Source organism: Nipponia nippon, unplaced genomic scaffold (genome assembly GCF_047370975.1).
Source record: "Nipponia nippon isolate SJK-2023a ecotype South Korea unplaced genomic scaffold, ASM4737097v1 scaffold_5, whole genome shotgun sequence".
Taxonomy (NCBI): domain Eukaryota; kingdom Metazoa; phylum Chordata; class Aves; order Pelecaniformes; family Threskiornithidae; genus Nipponia; species Nipponia nippon.
Window position 1 is genome coordinate 14,187,273 of NW_028262369.1, and position 20,697 is coordinate 14,207,969.

General features: G+C 38.5%; 1 protein-coding gene across 9 annotated transcripts in view; it reads left to right on the forward strand.

The window, feature by feature from the left end:
- The window catches only part of SDK1 (sidekick cell adhesion molecule 1), a 424,191-nt gene that overhangs the window by 301,693 nt on the left and 101,801 nt on the right, over window positions 1–20,697 (forward strand). For all 9 annotated transcript variants that reach the window (XM_087732480.1, XM_087732484.1, XM_087732481.1 and 6 more), the window contains 5 exons: window positions 394–534; window positions 4,038–4,219; window positions 12,357–12,472; window positions 15,527–15,719; window positions 18,956–19,054. In XM_087732480.1, coding sequence (XP_087588606.1) covers window positions 394–534; window positions 4,038–4,219; window positions 12,357–12,472; window positions 15,527–15,719; window positions 18,956–19,054 — 731 coding nt within the window. The remainder of the gene's footprint in view (window positions 1–393; window positions 535–4,037; window positions 4,220–12,356; window positions 12,473–15,526; window positions 15,720–18,955; window positions 19,055–20,697) is intronic.

Genomic DNA, 20,697 nt, shown 5'->3' on the forward strand with positions numbered 1-20,697 from the left:
CTCTAAATGGCTTTTTCAAAATGTAGGAGTTTGATATGAAAAATATTGAAAGAGCTGAAAGAAACAATTTGGAAGGAGCCACAGACACTGGACTTGAGCTCTAACTCATTCAGGCTTGTAATCTTTTTAAAGAGTTGTAGCAGCCTGGGTGATTCAGAGAGAATAAGGTTACCTCAGCTGTCTGTCTTGTTGCTTGCTTAACTGATTTCCTATTATGTTGATTTGTTGTAACTATTTCATGCATGTCTTCAGCAGTTTGATCAGCGCTATATTTCTTTCTAGTCATCAGACTTTGATAAAAGAAACTGGTTCACATGCAGTAGATACATGAAATAGAAATGTTATCTGACATTTATTTCAACACCCACCTCCATCACATTCTTTTGTACTTAGGTTGATGCTACCTGAGGAGCCCCCCAGTGCCCCACCTAAAAACATAGTGGCCAGTGGGCGCACCAACCAGTCTATCATGGTCCAGTGGCAACCTCCTCCCGAGAGTGAGCATAATGGAGTTCTTCATGGGTACATCCTAAGGTAAGTCATTTCCTAACCTGGAAGGTCTGGAGATATCTCTGTGTGTATGAGGGAATTCAGAATGGTGTGACTTAAGAGTGTATTTAAAACTATTTCTAATTTCATTAAATATATTAGTTATTATTTACAAATGCTGTGGCTGCCCTGGTTTATTACAGATGAGAAAACACCCCTGTTCAAGTGGCCACAAGGGCACAGGCAGTTAAATTCTAGCCTGTCTATACTAGAGAGTTAGTGAGCTGGGATCTCTGTTCACTACTCCAAATGGACTGCCTAAGTGGACCAGCTCCCTGTGGAGATGCTCAACATCCAGATACCTTTTCAAAGTGAAGCGAAGCACCCAGTACTAAAACTGTTCACATGGGAAGTTGTTACAGTGCAGCCTATGCATTGCAGATGTATATTTGCTTATTACAGTCTCAGCTTCCTGCTAGAAAGGTTGATTAAATTTATTAAAGACATAGCAGGGCTCCTGCACTATGGAAGAGCAAGAATAGAATCAATAAGCTTCAGTTTTGTGCCAAACAAGATGGAGAGAGGGAATGACAGGTCAGATGCATCATGGCGGACCTTGATTTGGTTTTGAAAATCAGTCAGTTGAGTAAGATTCTTTCAGCCCCATCTGTATTTATTGATGAGAAACAGATTCAGGCAGGTAACTGGGAATCCTGAATACATCCAGTCTTTCTGCTTAAAGGGGATTTATTGTGTTGGAAAGGGTGTTGCCATACTGAAAGACTTTGCAGAGCATTTCCCTTTCGTAATTTTTTGGGACTCAGTTATTCACTCCTACCCAATTCAACTACTTGCTCATTTGGCATCCTACATACCCTGCAGTGCTAGCAGCCAGCTAGGGCTGCACCTTCAGTAAGGGGGGCATTATCTAAATTAGAGTTTTTGTGGGAAACTCCCAAGCATTGCCCCTGACATATTTCCAAGTGATGGTTACAGCCTATTGTAGGCAAGCTGCTGACATTTTTAACACAGTGTCCTCCAAACCTGCTAAAAGATAACTAAATGGTATGGTTTAAATGCCAACATCCTGTTCATGCTGTGCTCCTACTTTTGCTGGCATGGATGGAAATGTTTTTGTGATGTTAAGAGTGTTGGTGAGCTCCCAAAATAGTGCTGGAAAGTTCCTTCTCTCTGCAGACAGAGTTGAAGTCTGTTAATCTCCCTGTCACCTGCACAGAGCCACGGTGGTGAGCTGCTTGTGCAAGTGCCTGCCGTTTTAAGAGCTGGACTCAGTTTGAAAGCTGTGCCAGTCATCAGTGACAGGTGGTTTAACTTTTGTCTATAGCTAGAATCTTGTCATGAGACTTGGGTACCTATTTACCTACTTCTTTCCTTCAAACTAGTCTACTCGATGATAGGATTAATTCCCTAGCTATTCCCAATGAGTCTTACCCAGTCTCAGCATTAAGTCCTTTGAGAAAGCAATCCCACAGCCCCCTACTTCTGGCAATCTGTTCTGTTTTCTCCGTATAGAGTTTTCGATAATGTTTAACTTAAGTATTTTCTACAACATCTATCAGCATAGTTGATCCCTGTCCTTGCTATAACATCTTTCCATTTTAATAGAGAGTGATCATATTCATTATGCTCAATGTGTGAACATTTTTGATGTCCACATGCTTAGTCTTGACTACAGAGCAGAGAAACTATTTGTTCAACAGGAATTTAAGATTATCATATAAAAGCACAACCGTCCCAGGTAATAAACCAGGCTGTTCTTCCAAGTCAAATTATGTGGTCACAGCAATGTGCACTCAAGAAAAGTCTTCCTATACTGATTTCTGTCAAATTAGGGTATAACAAAATGAAAACCACCATGCATCCCAGAGACCCAATGCTCAAGACATGCAAGATACTAAATTGATGGAGCACCTGATCTTTCTTTAAAAGTGAAGGTGCACTGCACAAGTCATACGCAGTATACATCAAAGTCCATGGTGAGAAAAATCATGAAGACATGACATTTCTGAACTGGCCTCCTTCCTCTGCCCTTTTTCTCACTGGCAGTATTGCATTTAGAGGACTGCCATGCTAACAGCATAATAGATTAAATCACAGGAGCACTCTACACCTTGTCTGTTAGGTGTGAGTTAAAACATTGCTGCACAAAGAATTGACTTTGCCAGGAAGCATGCACCCTTCACAGGAGACAAAAAAAAGAAAAAGGTAGATACTGCATAAAATAGAAAAAGATCAAGACATTCAATAAACTCAGCTGAGGGCTGATGTTTCTTTACTTGTATTTCATAAATGGAATCACACCAGTGTAACATTACAAATATTAAGTATGCCAAAATATGGTCAGGCAAGCAGCTCTTCAGCAGAAGATAGACGGGTTGTCAGTGATTAAGACCTGATCTCTTTACAAGAAGACTAGAACAAAATCTATGACTGAAATACATGAAGTTGTCTAGTCATAGAAATTGCACTAATTTAACTTAGATGAATTTAAAATCAGCCTGTAAGATGTCAATGAAATTGTTCTGTGTCAATAAGCTTTTGGTGATTACTGTGAAGCAAAAGATGAATAAGAGTGCATATAGGCTGTGTGGTTAATAAAAATACAAATGTTTCCATATTTGTCTTTTTCATGGAATAGTAATGCCTTGCGCCCCTTACTTGGCCTGTTTTTCTGATTTTTTTTTTTTGTGAATTAGCATGTTGTAAGCATCCGTTGTACCATTTTCCTAAAGGAAGGAAAGCAAACAGCATTATTCACATTCACAGATTTGCAAGGTTTGTTTGTTTTCTATAATTTAGTTCTTCTCCTTAGTTTCTTGGCCTGAAGAGACACATCAAATGGGCTCTGTTTTCTGCAATACAGTTTTTACATGGGAAAATATATTCAGTGTTTCAGCTTCCAATATCTCAGCAGAAAGTTTGTCAAGATGTTTACCACTCATCTGTATTTGGTACAGCCCTTCTTCTGGAATTCTAATGCTTAACTAATCTTTCAGTCTCAACTATATTCCATCCCTATTTTAATCATTCTGTGAAGTAAATCCTGGTAGAAGCCAGAGATGGCAATGCCTGAGACTCTCGAAGGGCAGAGCCCTCTGAGTTCTTCCTTTTCAGATTTCAGAGGAGAAGGAAAAAAAACATTTCTCAAGCTGATTTACAGGAGCACCATGATAAAAATCACATCTGGGCTATTTTTTCTACTAAATCACAGCTTTTACTAGACAAGCCACATTTAAAAAGCTGTAATTTTTCTGCAACCGTAAAACAGGATAAAATACCCGTTTTGTTTAGCCCTGAGCATGTAATCTCAGTGAGATCAGATTATAAATACTATAGCAGTCAAACATGATATGGTCTTATCAGGAGTTAGTCTGTTCTTTCTGATTATTTTTCATTATGCTGTGTATAATTCTGCTGTAAAAGTTTGCATATTGCCTTTTCAAAAAGGAAGCTATTTTGCTAGTCAGGATATTTGCTATAATTGATACCATCTAATTAACTAGCAAATTTTTCTTCCCATATGGTAGGTATCGCCTGGCCGGCCTCCCTGGAGAATACCAGTATAAGAACATCACCAGTGCAGAAATTAACTACTGCTTAGTGAAAGACCTGATCATTTGGACCCAGTATGAAATCCAGGTGGCATCTTACAATGGAGCTGGGCTGGGAGCGTTCAGCAGACCTGTGACAGAGTACACTTTACAGGGAGGTGAGCAAATAGAACCAATATATCCTTTACAGTTTATAGCACATTTGCTAAGGAGGAGATGCACTCTCTGAGAGTCCCACCTAACAACTTGCAACATGAATGGTCATTTCAGTCAAATTTGGTAGACAGCTTGGGGTAGGAAACACCTACAAATTTCAAATGCCTAAGTAGAGACAAGATGAGACTCTGCTACTGTCTCTGTTGTCGAGAAAGTTGTGAGTGAATTCAAAAATTATCTGTTCTTGTTGACCCTCGTGATGACATGTTACCACACTTGCAGGTCAGAGTTGGCCACAGCATAAGTAACAAATAAAAATGCTGAAGAGAGCTGGAGTCCCATGGAATGGATTTATAGGATGTGTGGCAGGCAGGGGCTGAGGTTACTCTGCCAGGAGAGTCGGAGAGAATATGGCAGGGAATTGGGTTAATCATGGTCAAGATATGCATGGTGCTGCGTATGCAATGTAGGAGACAAAAGCTGAGTAAACCAGCTGCATTAGTTTTGGTAATCATAGAATACCTTGTTTTAGAAATATGGAATACATTGTAAGGAAACTGTAGGGAGAGAAAAACAGCCTGTGGAGAAAGTGTGTTTTGTAGCATTTCGGGAATGGTGCACACATTTGCAAAGAAGAAGATAAAATGATCTTTAAAACCCTGATTTTTATGCTACAGCTCCTCCACACCTTTCTGGTAAGTGCTTTAAGAAGAGTATAAATTACATCAACAAAAGGATATGTAATTACTTTTTACAACCAGTGTAAGGCATGTTTACACCTCTAGATTGGTATAAAAATCCATAGAATAATTAAGTACCAGGCCCTTAAAGCTTTCATATATTCCCATAATTGCAGGGTTGTGCTGGATTCTGAGCACTGGACAGTACATGGTCTCTACTTTATTGGTCATAAAACAATTAAACTATTTTAAAAACTTGCAGATTTACAGTAGATCAGTTAATTTACAATCAGTGAAGAATACATAGTTGTTTGTTAATTGTTACTAGGAGTACATTATAACATGATTAGATATAGTTTGAGGTGCAGGGAGATCTTTAAGAAAAGATTATTCATATGCAACGCTAATTAACCACAACAATTAAAGGAGGAAGCTATCTATATTTTGTCTTAGGGCATGTAAAGTCTTGCAGTTTAGAGGAGTCTAGACACACTCAACCTCTTTCTAGAAGTATTTATAGCAGACCTTGAAATGTTTTTCTTAAAGTCTTCTCCTTGCAGCCAGGATTAATGTGTTTTATCCCACTAAAAACCAGATCTCTGCTGAGAATTGGTTTGCACGCAGAATTTGAATCTCTTTTGTGAATATGCTTGTAATTCATTACTTTGTTTATTTGCACATTTTAAGCTCTCATAGCACCTTAACCTTCCATCCATTAAGACTCAGGTTTGGACTTCACATTCTTTTACTTAAACACTGCAATTGACTCTAATTTCCCTTGATATTATGTGCTGTTATTATCATCCTTTATTGATTGGCTGTCTGTTGTCATTTATAAGGATATAAATCCTCTGTTATAAATTAAGTGTAGTCAGTCCTGCTTTCATATTAATCAGCAAGAGTGTTTAGACTGCAGGGCAACCTGCAATGGCCTCTTTGTCTTTATGTAGTTCCTGAATGCTCAATGGTGGGTAGATATGGAAGAAAAACTGGATCTTTCTTATTTATTTTATATCAGTATTTAATAATAGCAGTAAATAACTGCTTCACGGATGCTGCCATCTCCTAATGAATGCCTTGCTGGGTTTCTGTGCAAAACACCAAAGGCATACAGTCTGTTCTAAAAAGTGTCTGAAGCCTTTTTACATTTAGAGTTGAAAAGGGAGGCTGGTTAGTATCAGTATCATTTGAAACTGGATTAAGTATCAGTATCATTTGAAACTGGATTAATATCAAGTCTCCATATGTAATGCACTGGTGTCAGAAACTCTGCTCCTTTATCTTTCTTGTAATTGGGAAATGACAGGAAAAGCCAGTGGTTGTTTCTTGCTCTGGAATGGCCTTCCTAAACCAAACCAGCAGGAGTAAGAAAAAGCCATGTGTAAAACCGCCTTGTAAATCATATTCTGATTTTAATATGAGTGGAGATAAATGTCAAAGACACACACTCCCATCCACCCCCCTCTCCTACTACCACCACCGCTGCCTCTATTCTGACATGCATTAAATGATGTGAGCTATGCTGGCAAGAACCTGTCTGTCTGCAGATGAAAAATACCTGAAACACCTCATATTAATCAAGTGTGCTATGCAGTCAAAGCCTGGCAGGAAACGAACACTGGGAGCAGATCAACCCATTGGCAGGAGCAGATCAGCACATTGGCATCTTTGTCATAGGGAGTATTGACTGGCCGTATAAGCTGTGGATTTATACCAGAACCTAGTCTATTAATCCCTTATTAGTCCTCTGGCATTGCTTTAGCCACTGATAACTAATCAGCTACTCAAAGGTCTTCGAAAATCACCAACTTCTAGAATGTAGCCAAACTCGCAAGATGCTGAAAGATCTAAACTTGTAGCACGTAATGTCAGTTAGATAAAATGTCAGAAAGACTTACTGGCAAAGCACTGAACATCCTAGCACTAGGGTCAGACAGTTTGACTGTCTCTAAATCTTGAAAGTCTTTTCAGAGTGATATTCAGCCTAATCCTTTGATGCTCTGTATATATAGGTCTGTCTTCATCAGAGTTTCTTCAGCTATTCCTTACTTTGATGTTACTTTTCACAGGGATTTGTGCCAGCCTTCTGCATAGGGCAATTTTTACTTATTTAAACAGTGTCCTGCAGGATTTTTCATTGCTGTTTGAAAAAACTGAAGTTTCCCAATACTTTTTCATATAAAAATAGCTTTGTGAGATGTATAAACATCTTTCTGGACAGTGATGGTGATGTCTCTCCTCTGTACAATTGGACATGTTTACCTTTTCCTGCAGGCTGATTTGAGAAAACAGAAGCTTCCATCCTTTACTTTGGGTCTGTCCCTTTTATCTCACTAGCACGAATACTTCTGAACTTCTTTCTCTTTGAAAAACTCCCACTGCTCCTTAGATATTGGCAAGGCAAGGTTTATAAGTAGAGACATAGTTTTCATTAGGCTCTTTGCATTGATATTAACACACTTTTGTTTCTACTTTAAGTGCTATGTGTTTCTTTTGATACATATCTCAAAAGCCAGTCTTATGTCCTAAAGGTCATAGGTCTCAACATGCAGTTCAATATTGTTTTATTTTCCCTTCTCTGCTGTGCATGGGCACCTTGAAAGGCCAGGAAACTCTGAGCAAAAGGCCCTTTGGGAGAGTCACAGGACTAGTGAGTCTTGATGTGGAGAGAAGGATAAAAGCAAGATGAGTCTGTTCAGCCTGGTCCAAAGTAGTTTCTTCCTCAGGCAGTAGGAGGTGAATCAGAGAAATTTATAAGACTGAGACAGAAGAGCTAGAGAAAACCTGGTTAACTGAGAGCTTCCTACTTTATGTAGGAAATAGTCTCGAAAAAGGAGTCTCTGAATAAGGAGTGTCCTCTGCAACCATTCAATTTTTTCTCAGTGAAAAGACATTTCCCTTAGTTTTCCCTTAGGCTTTCTCGGCAAAAACATCTTGAAGATCCTCGTTTACTTCCTTTGGGGAACCTACCAACAGCCGTGGAGCATCCATGGCCAGTTTGGGCCCAGCTGCTCCTGTGCAGAAGCAGGTTGGAGTTGTAGTGGCTGGATTTTGTATCTTTCAGTTTTATCACTGCTAGGTGTCAATTTGCTATCTACGGCTCTTTTTCTCTTTTTTTTTTTTTTTTTTAATAAATGATTTCACAAAGACTATGAAATTAGCAGTTGTCTCGGTGAGGTCCCTGGCCCCCAGTTCTTAATAAAGAAGTAAAATCTTGTCCTTGTGAGAGGCGTGCAAGAAAGGAAGAAGGCATTTCCCAGCTGCAAGAAGCAAAACTCATCAGTTAGTGCCAAATCTCACACTGCTGAATTTCAATATCGGCATGTGTAGAATTGCAGAGGCCACTTTTTCTGTGCATCTGCTGCAGTTCATAGCACAGCAAAAGGTGTCAGCCGGGAGCATAGGGGAATAGGCTTCACAGGAGGAGTCGTGTGCTTCTGCGGCAGACTCTCCCCACCGCTCCCACTGGGGATGTGCAGCTTAGCACCTCAAGTTAGGGCATTAAAGGAACAACCAAACCTTCACATAGAGAAACACCTGCAGTTCCCCCAAGCCCGCCTTATTGAGACATGGAAGCTGCCATCTCAAAGGTCAGGAGCTCCAGAGCAGTAGGAGACTTTTCTACAAGCCTCTGTTGAAGATCTGTATTTAAGACCAGTAGTCTGGCTGTCAGAATCTCTGCAGGGTTTACATGCTATTTGCACATAGCTAGAGACAGAGTAATTACATGTACACATGCTTAACCTTAATGCCTTCTCTTCCCTCAATTATCTCGTCAGTGAAACCTTTTTAATGGCTTTTATCTAGAGTGCTTCCATGACCTTTTCTACTTAGAATGCTGTGCATTAACTTGCAGTCCCGGGGGCTGAGCTCTTAACAGATTTCCAACCACGTGAACTTTATCGGGAAGAAAGTAACAGTTGGTTTTGTCTGACCAATTTGATCTGCAATTCCGAGATGACTCCCAGATGGGTCTCCACTGTGAGATGGTTTAGGAATACTTGCAAACACGATGAACAGATTTAAAAACTGAGCATGTAAATACTTGGGGATTACTCTTGAAACACCTATTTGACAGTGGTAGCTTCTGTACTGCTTGACAACAAGAAACTTGTAGGAAGAGGACAGATATCTACCACTAAATTCCAAAATCCCTTACATGGACAGTTGCAGTTCTAATAAGTTACTAACCACGATCTTGGACAAGTATTTGAGTTTTGAAGTGACCAGGTCAATTCTGATTTAGCTTCTGTCAGACTTCTTTTCTTTTTTAAATGCAAAACTGTTCAGATACCCAAGGAAGTCTTTAATATCAGGACATAAAAGGAGAACTTTATACTGGCACTTTGAAGACAATTTGAGATTATAATGCCATTATTTTACTGATTAAAAATATAAAAATGTATTATGTCTTCTGTAGTATAATTAAGCTTATGCATATCAGATGGACCATGCTCTTTCCATCTTTTAAATGCATTCATTGAGATTCAGATGTTGATTTTTCAATAAAGATGTCCAAAGAGAAATTGTAATATAAATCATGATTTCCAAACTTCTGAATGTTTTATGTTTTCTGTTCATAATTTTTACCCTTTTTCTTCTTGTAGCAGGTACTTTTTGTGGTATGATGGTTTATTCCTGTTTCAGGAAGTTATCTCCTTATGAAAGAAAAATATTTCCCTTTTCAAAAGAAATAACTAATGCATTTGGTTATCCACATTTCTAAAACTGTAGTAAACCAATCCTCAAGTGCTTGCCTGAGCTTTTTTTAGGACTGTAAGGACTGCAAATGAAAACTTGGAGCTTGCTGATGTAGGTTTTTTTCCTCTCTTAAAAAATTTGCAATATTTTGAATTGTATTGTAAAAGACTCATCAGACCCTTAGAATAAAATCCTTGTGATATTAAAATCGCTGGAAATTTGCTATTCATTGTACAGCATCCATGGGATCCGCCACTGAAGAAAATAACGCCCACAGAAATGAAGCAGCAATGTGCATGGTAATCTATTTCAGGAAAATGATAAAGGCAGTGAAAGTATCTTGCTGGGACCGATTGTACCATTAGCTCTCAGGTCACCTGTATGTGTTTCTCATGCTCTGGAAAAAACAGATTCTTCCTACCACTGACTAAGTTCTGCATTTCTTCAAGTGTGGCTGTCAGTGGGCAGCACATGGGTTATGTATAGATTTTCTGTACAATAATTGTGTTATGAAGTCAACCTAGCACATATAAATAGAGTTGTAATGGAGCAGTTCAACAGAAGAAAGAGGAATGAGTGGAAAGGATGATGCTCAGCTGATTTAGCCTTCCTGACAGAAGGAGATTAATCTATCAGTGATATCCAGGTGACTTCCTGATAACAAACTAACTTGAAGGCTTCTAATAGAATTTTCTTCTGCAATGACAAATCTCTGGCAGTTACAATATCTGAATATGCAAATATGCAGGAAAGTAAGAATTTTGATTTTTTTTTTTTTAAATCTTATTCATGTCATCCGTTAATTATACGAAGTATTGCACACAAAAGCAAATTGAAATACATCTTGTGGCTCTCATAATAAACAGTTTCATCAAAAAACATGAATAAGAAAAAATACATTTAGTATGGGAAAGTAGCCAAACCAGCTTACTATGCATGTAGAGTGACTTTAATATATATGACTGTATTGGTGAATCTCTTAACTACAAAAACTTCATGATGTCTACAGGTCATTAAGATAACCTTATAACCATCCAAAAGCGTACAGGACATTATGATACCTGGCAGGCAGTAGGACCCGGATTCTGATGAAAATTTAGGGTAGTATCAGATAAATTCTGGGTTTAGGACTCAATAATTATGCATCGTTCATAAGTTGTGACATCAAGTTTTAAACTAGGGGAAGAAAATTCTGAGTAATGTGCAGTTTCTGAAGTTAAAAAAATGTGCAGAGCTAAATTTTCAAGCCACGGTAGACATCAGGGAGTTTTAATGTGACACGGCATGAAAGTGGATGTTCTTGCTATATCAAACCTTTCAAATCTTTGAGCATTTCTCCATTTTTCTGTGTTGATGTTTCTAGGTTGTGGATGTCTTTGATAAGTGTACAGTTCCTAGCTCTGTTGGCTGCAGACTCACTATAGCTGTACACCAGTTAAGAATAATACCCCTGTATGTCTCTTTCGAACAAACATAGCTTTTGGTGGAAAAATGGGCATTTTTACATTTTTGAACTTAATGTCTTGATTTCTTCTCCATGCAAAGACTCATCTTCCAAAAGTACTTTAAAGCTTGAAAAGTTTGTGGCCTGTTTTTGAAGAGTATGGAGCAAACCACCATTTCTCAGTGGGAATTGTGGATACTTTTGAGAAACATAGGTCACTGGGCTTTGGTGGAAATTTTCCCTTGGAAGCAGAAGGAACAAAGCTGTCCAGGCTTCAAAACCACTTGCGGGTAGTTCCTCTTTCGCAGAATACAAATGCACATGGCTGTCAACAGTAATATTTTTTAAGCTTTGTTAAACTTGTTTTCTAGGAATCAAAGGATATTAGTCCATTTTTTATACTCAAAGAGCTGTTGTTTTCTTAAACTTACTATAAGCTTGGTAATTTCAGAAAAATAGACCTGTTTATTAGTATTCTTTCCTCTGAGAACTATAGAAATGACATCCTAAAGCAATAAGTTGGAGAAATTGCCTGGAAGGTATTTAAAGAGACATTATATTAAATGGCAAAATATTTACATGTTATTTTTTGTTGTTTGAAGGCAGTATTATGTTCCATGCTTTCTTTTGTATTGAGAAAACATCTGTCTAATTAAATACTTGGCATAAAATGTTTATGCAGCTTTTAGTAGATTAGAGGATGTATTGGCTCAGAATATATATAATCAATTCAATATACATGAATGAATATCATATCAAGATAAAACGAGAACATCTCCAATTCCCAAGAAAAATCTTTATTGCATGTGATATGACTGGTCCTAATTCTTTAAGCAGCAGTAAATAATAAACAGATGCTGTCGCCAGATTATAATTCACAATTAGAGTTTTAATTGTGCAAACTCCATGTTTGCTTGTCTGATCTGCGGAATTGTGCCGTATTAAAAAAGACTCAAGAAATTTCTTTCTGAAACTGTTCATTCTCTGTGCAGTCATAATTGAAGGAGATGTGTTCACCTATCATTACCTAGCTTCTGTCTCAAGTCTGTATGAGAAACTCATCTGTGGAATAATAAGCTACAGAAATCATTTCATCCCCTTCCCTTGAAAGAATCCCCAATACAGAATGAGAAATTAACCCAATTACCCTTCTTTCCAAATAATTGCTGGTTACCATTTCACAAGTGCATCCTTTTCTCAAGGTTGTTATTACTTTGTGACTCGTTAGTGGCAGTGAATAGCTTTTCTCTTTTGTCCCCTCATCCCTTCTCCGCTCTGTTTTATTTTGTTTCCCTCTCTGCTGACTGGGAGCAGTGCCTACAGCTCCACCGCAGAACGTGCAAGTTGAAGCCGTGAACTCCACAACCATCCAGTTCTTCTGGAACCCTCCACCACAACAGTTCATCAATGGTATTAACCAAGGATACAAGGTAAGTAGAAACAAGCTTTCTGTAACTTCAAATAACATTTGCCTTAACAGTCCTGGCGTATAAAATTAGAAGTTGAATCTAATCATCTTTGAATCTCCAAAGTGACTGTATATTTTCAGGGGTATCTGACACGAGTAAAATGAAGAGAGAAGTGAGCGCTTGGTGCTCCGAACATTTGCTAATTTATGTAAGTTCCGAAAAGGGAACATGTCATAGCCTAGAAGTCCTAATATCTTTGTCATTTACCTGGAGAGTTTCCAAAGCCAAAAAGCAGTTCAATGTCAAACAGTCTGGAAAGTCAGCACAGGAGATATGTCGTTGTGCCACTGAAACTCTTGAGATTTCTATTTACTCTAATGCAAAATTCCCATTCATTTCATTAGGAACCAAGACATCACACTAAATGTTTGTCTTAACTTTCTCACTGTGATGATTTGGGAGATATAAGGATGTAAAATTTATTAATCATGCTTGATGACACAGAGTTAGCATGGTAAGTCCCTGTTGATGGGGCAACTGGCAATATCTATTACAGTACGCAGCGTAGAGAGTGCTTAACAGAGCACTTGTTGGTACTTTGACCAGTGGAGTGTATGCTAAGAAGGTAGCTGGAGTGGTTTATTTCTGTCTCTCAGGAAGGACTGCTTAATAGAAACTCCTTCAACAGTTTGGCAGTAGGGGCATAATAAACGAAGGGTTTAAAAACATTCATGAAAAGAACAAAGAGAAATCTTGTAGGAATCACAGAGCAGGAAAAGGGAAGACAGGTATCTTTTATGAGCAGGGAGGAGGAAGGTTGATTTAGGTTTTGGGCGAGCTGAGAAGGATGTGTAGTTCAGAAGACAAGCTGTGAATTGAGGGAATGTAGGTCGACTTTAGAAGTTTTGAAAGACTTGATTCTTCTCTAAGAATTTCTCAAAGTGATGGAAAAACTGAGACAGAGGTATGCATGGGCGTTTTAGTATTTTTCCTGACCATATATTTCTCATAGAAACCAGTGATGGTTTCAGAATCCCACTGCTGAAGTACCATATACATGTAGATGGGTATGTCTGTTTTTCTCAGAGATACAATCAGCTCTCAAGACTAGGTGGCTGACAGGGCTGCAAGAGCATATCCTGAAACCTCAATACAGAAGTACTACTTTGGCTTCTATTCAGACTCTGGAGAATAAAAGCACGCTTTGGGCTCAGTGGACTGCAGTGCACTATAATTTTCTGGTGTGAGTCCAAGAGTGGTGAGCTCAGTCAGATTTGCAAAAGTCATATTTCAGATTTTTATTCTTTATTTTATTCAAACAGAGTTTCAGTCTAAAGATGCTTACTCTCATCACATAGCTGCTGCTTATTTATGTTTCAGTTTCTTTAGCAATGGTATAAAATAACTAAAATCATAATTTGTATCTGTCAGTGGTTAGTGAAAACTTTTGAAATTATCAAAATTTCTCTTTCCTTGGATTTCTTTGATTGCAGTAGATTGCAACAGCTTTACCATTCCTGTTTCTCATAGGGATTGTGAATTGCAGTACAAAGACTGTGTGAGAACGTTTCTGTCAGTTACTTCTTTTGCGTAGTTTTTTGTATGATTTATAAATTACTCGTAGTCAAAGCTAGGCCTTTGCTTTTCAGAAGGATTAGACACATTTTTTCCTTTAATTGATGGATTTGTTCACCTTTATTTTCTGCACGTGTTTCCTGAAGACTGTACAATGAAAGGTACTCAAAAAAGAGAAGTTCAGTCCTCCAAAGTTATAAATGCCAATTGTAATCCACAAAGGTGATTTACAAAAGAAAATAAAACTTACTATTCCATCAACCATTTTCCATTTTTATTTTTTCTTTGAAATTTATTTGCATTTCAAGAAGTTGTAAAGTACACCTTTGCAAATATGAAATATTCCGAACAAAATTACTCCTTGTAGTCCTCTAACTGTGCTTTCTGATTATCAGAAACTATAGACATTGGCTAAATGTGTCAAATATGGCTCATTAATTTCAGGCATCTATTCATGTTTATGAGCCTGAAATAAATACAAGTAGCACGATTTATACAGATACTGAGTAAGGCCCAGAATTTTAACATGCTTATATAAGAGACGAGGTAAGGATTTTTGGACAAAATAAAAATTTCATAAGCACTTTAAAGCTTTAGGCCCCTAAGCCGTTAAGGCGATGTCAAAAATTGTTTTAAAATTTCAAAGTCATTTGCCAAAAATTAATTTTTTAAGTCCTCATTTAGGTACCTACACATAAGGTACTCCACTCTAAAAAAATATTGATTGCCCAGAAGATCCACTGAGATGAATGAAACCTGGAAGAACTGTGAGCACATCTGACAAGCATGCTACTTTAAATGCATGAAAATGTCTTCAGGACTTTAAGTTTTGGGACCCAGGTGTTGAAAATTGTAGTAATTATCCTTACAACCATTTTCTATTCTTTCTGTAGTTCCAGAACCACTTGAATCATTCAGTTTGGATATCTCCAAACCACCAAATATTGTAATACCCTTAGCCTGTTAGGCGAGGCTGGTCAATGGGATGCTGGGGAGGCTGTGGGAGGGGAAGGAGGGTTCCCCCCCCTTTCTCCCACTTACCCCACTAACCCTCCCAGCCAGTGGGATCTTTAAAGGAACGCCAGTATAAGATAAAGCATTTATCTCAGAGTAGCACTGAAAGTACTTTTCTTCCTTCACCTTCCTTTCAGCAGCAGAGACTGTCCAGGCTGGTCAGAGCAGCCCAGAGAGAGACAAAAGACTCATGTCATACAAATAATAATTCACAATAATTTTGGCATTGTTCAGTAGCAGACATTGAGAATTGCAGTACCTCCACGGTATCAGTATATCCCCCATCACTAGTGAGTATTGTACACATCCCTCCAGTTATCATAGTAACAGTGTTATATCCATCTGTTCAGCGTCAGAGCTGACAGTAGTTTAACAGCATTGCTTGTTTTTTGCAATCAGATTAAGATGGTTTTGGCAGCCAAGCATGCTTTGATTCCAGATAGATACAACTTCTAATGAGAGCTCATCCACTTCTAAATTTTCTAGCTTCTAGCATGGCCAGTGGATGCTCCAGAGACTGTGACTATGGTCACCATTGCTCCAGATTTTCATGGTGTTCACAGTGGCTGCATCACCAACCTGAAGAAATACACTACTTACTATACATCGGTTCTGTGTTTCACCACACCTGGCGATGGACCACGAAGCACACCCCAGCTCCTGCGCACCCTTGAAGACAGTGAGTAGTCAACGCTGGTAGAGAATCTCAGTGCTCGGGTTTTGTTTGGTTGGATAGAAAAGCCAGAATTTTCAAATCTGGGTGCTTAAAATTGGACCTCAGGTTCACAATCAGTTTGCAATCTCTTATCAATCTACTTTGCATCAGACAATGACTTCAGCCAGTTGTCCATGTGTCTTCTTTTAGCCTGTGGCAAATGAATAGTGTTTGGTGTTTGTTTTTCATTATGGCTAAACCTGGACGAATTTTTTTACATTGATCAGAAGCTGAAAGCTTCATAGTCTGGTTCAGCTAACATAGAACACATTGTTTATTTCTGTGAACCCTTATGCTCTTCAATGTTCAGGCATCCGAATAAATATTAATTGATCTTCTTAGGAACTGAGCACTGGAACTTCCTGTGGAGGTCAATGATTAATTTACGATTGTTTCCGTCTGTTATTCAATATATCGAAAATGTCTGTATCTATATTATATTGCAAGTTTTTGTATAAAAGAACCAGGATCATAACAATGCGATAACTTCTATTCTGCAAAACTGGATTCAGGATGAAATAAAATGAGCTGAATAGTTTAGCATATAAATTATTTCCTGCATCAGAAAATGTTTTGGCCTCTGTGGCCCCTTGGAATAGTTTGCTCAAGACATATTTGGGACTAACAAGTCTAGCAAGTGTCTGATGCAGATAACAACTAAATTGCAGTGGCCGTCATAGCTAGCTGTGTGTCCACAGTGATCTTGGCTCTGGCCAGCGCTTCAATATCTTCCTGTTATGGAGCATCATAAACACTGCTGCACGTTTACAGATCCAAATCAGAATAAAAAAATGCCTAATGCATCCATTAAGGTATTGTTTTTAGAAATGCTGCTTTGCCTTAAAAGGGATCTTTTAGGTTAGTCAATGTTCCCGTAAAGAAAAATCTGATTATCATTAACATTCACAGAAATGAGGCTCGAAGTGCTAATCCAATTTTTCATGAGATACTCTTGAAAGAACATGAAGAAAATGAAATACTTTCCCATGGATTTTCCTTTTGTGGTTAGTCTTCTCCATATGCTACATCTGTGACTGAAAAGATTGTAGGCTTAAACCTTTGCTTGTTAGAAGATCACAGAGATTGCAATTTAACTACCAGAAATCTATGTGAACCATTAATACAAACTCATACATGTTTATCCGGGGTTAAAGCAAAAGGCACGGAGGAAAGAGAAACATGCATTAGGTTCTTGTGTATAGTATTAACTTTTGTGCCTGTTTTCCCAAGGAAATGAAGCTTTTGACAATGATGATTTGTAAATGTATTCAACTGTCTGTCTTTAGGTCCATCTGTCTTTCTCCCTCCAATGACATTTGAACCCCGTGGCTAATTTCAGTGAGTACAGAAGAGTAAGAAACCAAAGATACGAGACTCCTAAGATTTCACGAAAATTAATCAGCAGGGAAGAGGAAAGAGACTATTAATATTTCTGCTCAAGGAAAGGCTGCAGAAATGAGCCTTAAAGACTCTGTGCAAAGTGGGAGAAAAGGCACAGTCAAGGCCTTGGGAATATCTCAGGGAAATATTGGGATCACATGCCATTTTAAACACAAGACAATTCCATCATGAAACATAAAATGAGAGAAAACCAGACTTGTATTTTGCAAAACATTTAAAACATATCTTGGTGTATGCTACAAGGAGCTTTAGCAGTAGAGATGAGCAGAATTTTTTTTTTTTTTGATCCTTCAGAATTGCTTTCCTTGGTTTTCATGGTGACTGAGAAGTTAAGTGCAGGGTGGTGTAATGCATCTTTGTGGAGAACTCATTGAATCTAAGTTGCTTCAGGATTTATGTGGGGGGAAAAAGATTCAAAAGGACTGTCATTCATGTTCTCAGGTGATATTTTTCTGTCTGTTTAGTGAAGTTAGGCAATCCTTTAGAAAAAAAATAGTGCAAACAGATCTGTGTGCTGATGAACTGTAGGTCAAATAAAATCTGACATCCAGTCAGAAGCAATGTGTCCTGGCTTGGAGTAACCTGCACCTGTTTTTCATTATGACATTAAAATTGGACTGCAACTGCAGGAGCTAATTGGAGTAGAGCTTTGTGAGTATGCGGTTTGCATGTCTGCAGATACATGGTCCCAAATAGTGCATAATTGCTGTGCTCTTGTTGGGTATTCCTGAGATCGCTACCAGATCAGCAATTCTTTCTGTAATGCTTTGACTACTAGATATCACAGAACGGATTTGGAAATTTTCCTCACTAGGATTGCAGAATTGCAAATGTGGTTGTAGCCGACCTACTGGCAGGCTTTTTTTTTTTTTATCATAGCTGGAGGGGAATGAGAAACTGGACTAAAGTGAAGAGGAAACAAAATATGAAATTGCAGACGAGAAATTGCCAGCTGATGTCAGTGGAGCTGGAGGATACTCGGGCAGGGATCCAATGACAGAAGCACAGTGAATATAAAGTGAACAAAAACTCCTTTTTCCAGTACATCGATTGAAGACAGAACAGCAGTTGGATCAAAAATCAGTCAGGATGTCTTCCTTGAAGATCAAAATTGAGGGAGGATGGCATAATCTTGACAGTCATTCCATTTTATGCTCTTTCATTGCACACTAGGGAGCTGAAATTTTTAAGAGCTCTTGAGCTACATCATAAAAATCCTTTAAAAGTTTCACACACTTGTATTCATTTTACAGAAGACAGTTGCCATTATGTTGGATGTTTTTAGAGTTGTTTTGAGAGAATCTATCTAAGCAGTGGCTTGGTGACTGTCCTTGCTTTGACCTTGCATAGCCAAAAGGATTTTCCAAGTGACGGGGGTACTGGTGGTGTTGCTACAGGCCTAAGGCCAGATAAGCTACACACAGCAGCACAGGTAAATGCCTCACACCGTTCTTGAGGGAAAACAGCAAACACAATCGCTTCCAGGATTGCCAGCTTGATTGTTCTAATTAGATTAGATCAAGAAGAGAGACAGAGAACAAGTCTCCTGCTGCCACTCTGTTTAGTTCTCTGCACAGTTAGGATGATGACTGGATAAAATAATGTATGTGATGATAGCCAGAGTGCTTCTTAACACCTTGCGTTCTCCCCTCTCCCCTGCAGCTCTCACTGATGTTTCCAGCAGACTTTCCTTGACCCCGGCTCAGTGTTTTATTTCTTCAGCCCTAACCTTGCCACATGAATCAGATCAAAAGTATGTGGGGTTCTCCTGTTAACAGATTTCCTTTCCTGATTGCCAGAGCCAGGAGCGGTGGGACACCTGAGTTTCACTGAGATTCTGGACACGTCTCTCAAGGTCAGCTGGCAAGAACCTGTAGAGAAAAATGGCATCATTACAGGCAAGTATCAGCTGCTATCTCCTTTTTTTAAAATTTTTTAAGTGTGTGTATCATTGCAGTGAAAAAATGTTTGTGTGATAGAGCATTTAGGGAGAACTGGCTACTGCGAGTGCTGGTTTCCCTGTCCCTCTTTTGGGTAATTGAAATGTCAGCTAGGGCACATTATAGAAAGTATGGGTCCAATTACTGGGCAGCTCATGGTTGTGGTCACTGAAAAGGCAGTCTGTATTAGAAATCAGGTCCCCATGGAGTTTCTGGTCTTGTTAAATCTTCCATGACTTCCACCTGTGTTACTAAATTTCTGAAACTTTGTGAGACAGTGTTTGGTCTTTGCCCCAAAGGTGGGGGGGTTCCTACATGGAGTTTACAGCTGCAGAATCTGGATTGGCATTGCTAAGATTTGCCATCAAGACCAAGCCTGAAATCAGCAGTATCCTTCATCTGTGATCAAGTGGTCTGGCTGTGGACTGCATGACAGAATTTGCATGTCATTACTTAATTTTGTATAAACCATCACAAGAGTTCAGAACTCTCTTGTTTCTCTTTGATGAGCTTGCCATTTGACAAGCTGTTTATCTATTTACTGTATGCCAGTGTAGATACAACATCAGCAACTTCATTATTTTTCATAAAGGAAGCTATAAATAGTTGAGAAAAACTCTAGTTCTTATCAACAGAGGCAATATTGTTTTCAGATGGGAAACTATTACAGCTGCACAGGATGGACATTCCATCTAACAAAGGCTTTCAAGGTTTGGGAGCGTTGACACTGAAATGTTTAATTTTTATTTTTTTAAAAAAATGTATTACAATTTGTAAAAACAAAATACATTTTAGGAGTTAAAAAAAAAAAAAAAAATCAGACTTTCTGGCCCCTGAACATTGAAATGTTATATCAGTCTAATTTCCTGAAGCATTTTAACTTTGACAGGTCTAATTATTTTGATAGGACTTGCACTTGTCAGTGTTCTCTCTTTAAAGGTCCTTTCCAACCTAAACGACTCTATGATTCTACGCACCATTTATACATGTGTCCTCTGTGCTGTTTATAGTATATGCAGAGTCCTTATGCAGATCATCTTATGCCTTTATACTACAGTAGCCTTCCTGAAATATGCATTTATTTAAGTGGTTCAAGAACAGAAACTAATGACTTTTGAAAGCAGAGCAGTATTTATTCAGTGAAGATGGCCAAAGCCTTCAAGCCAGAGTGCTTAAATTTAGGTACCTAAATCCAAGTCTAGCTATCTAAGTAAGATGATGTAATACTCATGCTTGTTAAGCACGTGTTAGCAGCGCTATGCTTAAGTGGTGCAGAATTGCTTTGCTAGAAACAAGCTGCTGCCTTCAGAATGGGTTGAAACCTGGTGGAGCACAGTGATGGTCCGTGTTATATTTGGGGCAAGTTGTTTCTGAAAGAACTCAAAAAGCTCTATTGTTCATGAAGAAACACCGGCGTAAAAATTCCCAGCAAAGTTTATAAGGAAAAAGAAATGTCCTTAATGATGCAAATTGCATTTAGGCTAGAAGAAAAGAACAGCACAACTGTTCATGCCCTGAGTACCTCAGAGGTTTACAGAGGGCTGCTTGGAGGTCTGAGTGCTTAGGGAGGCAATTCTTCATCATTTCTGCTCATTGATATT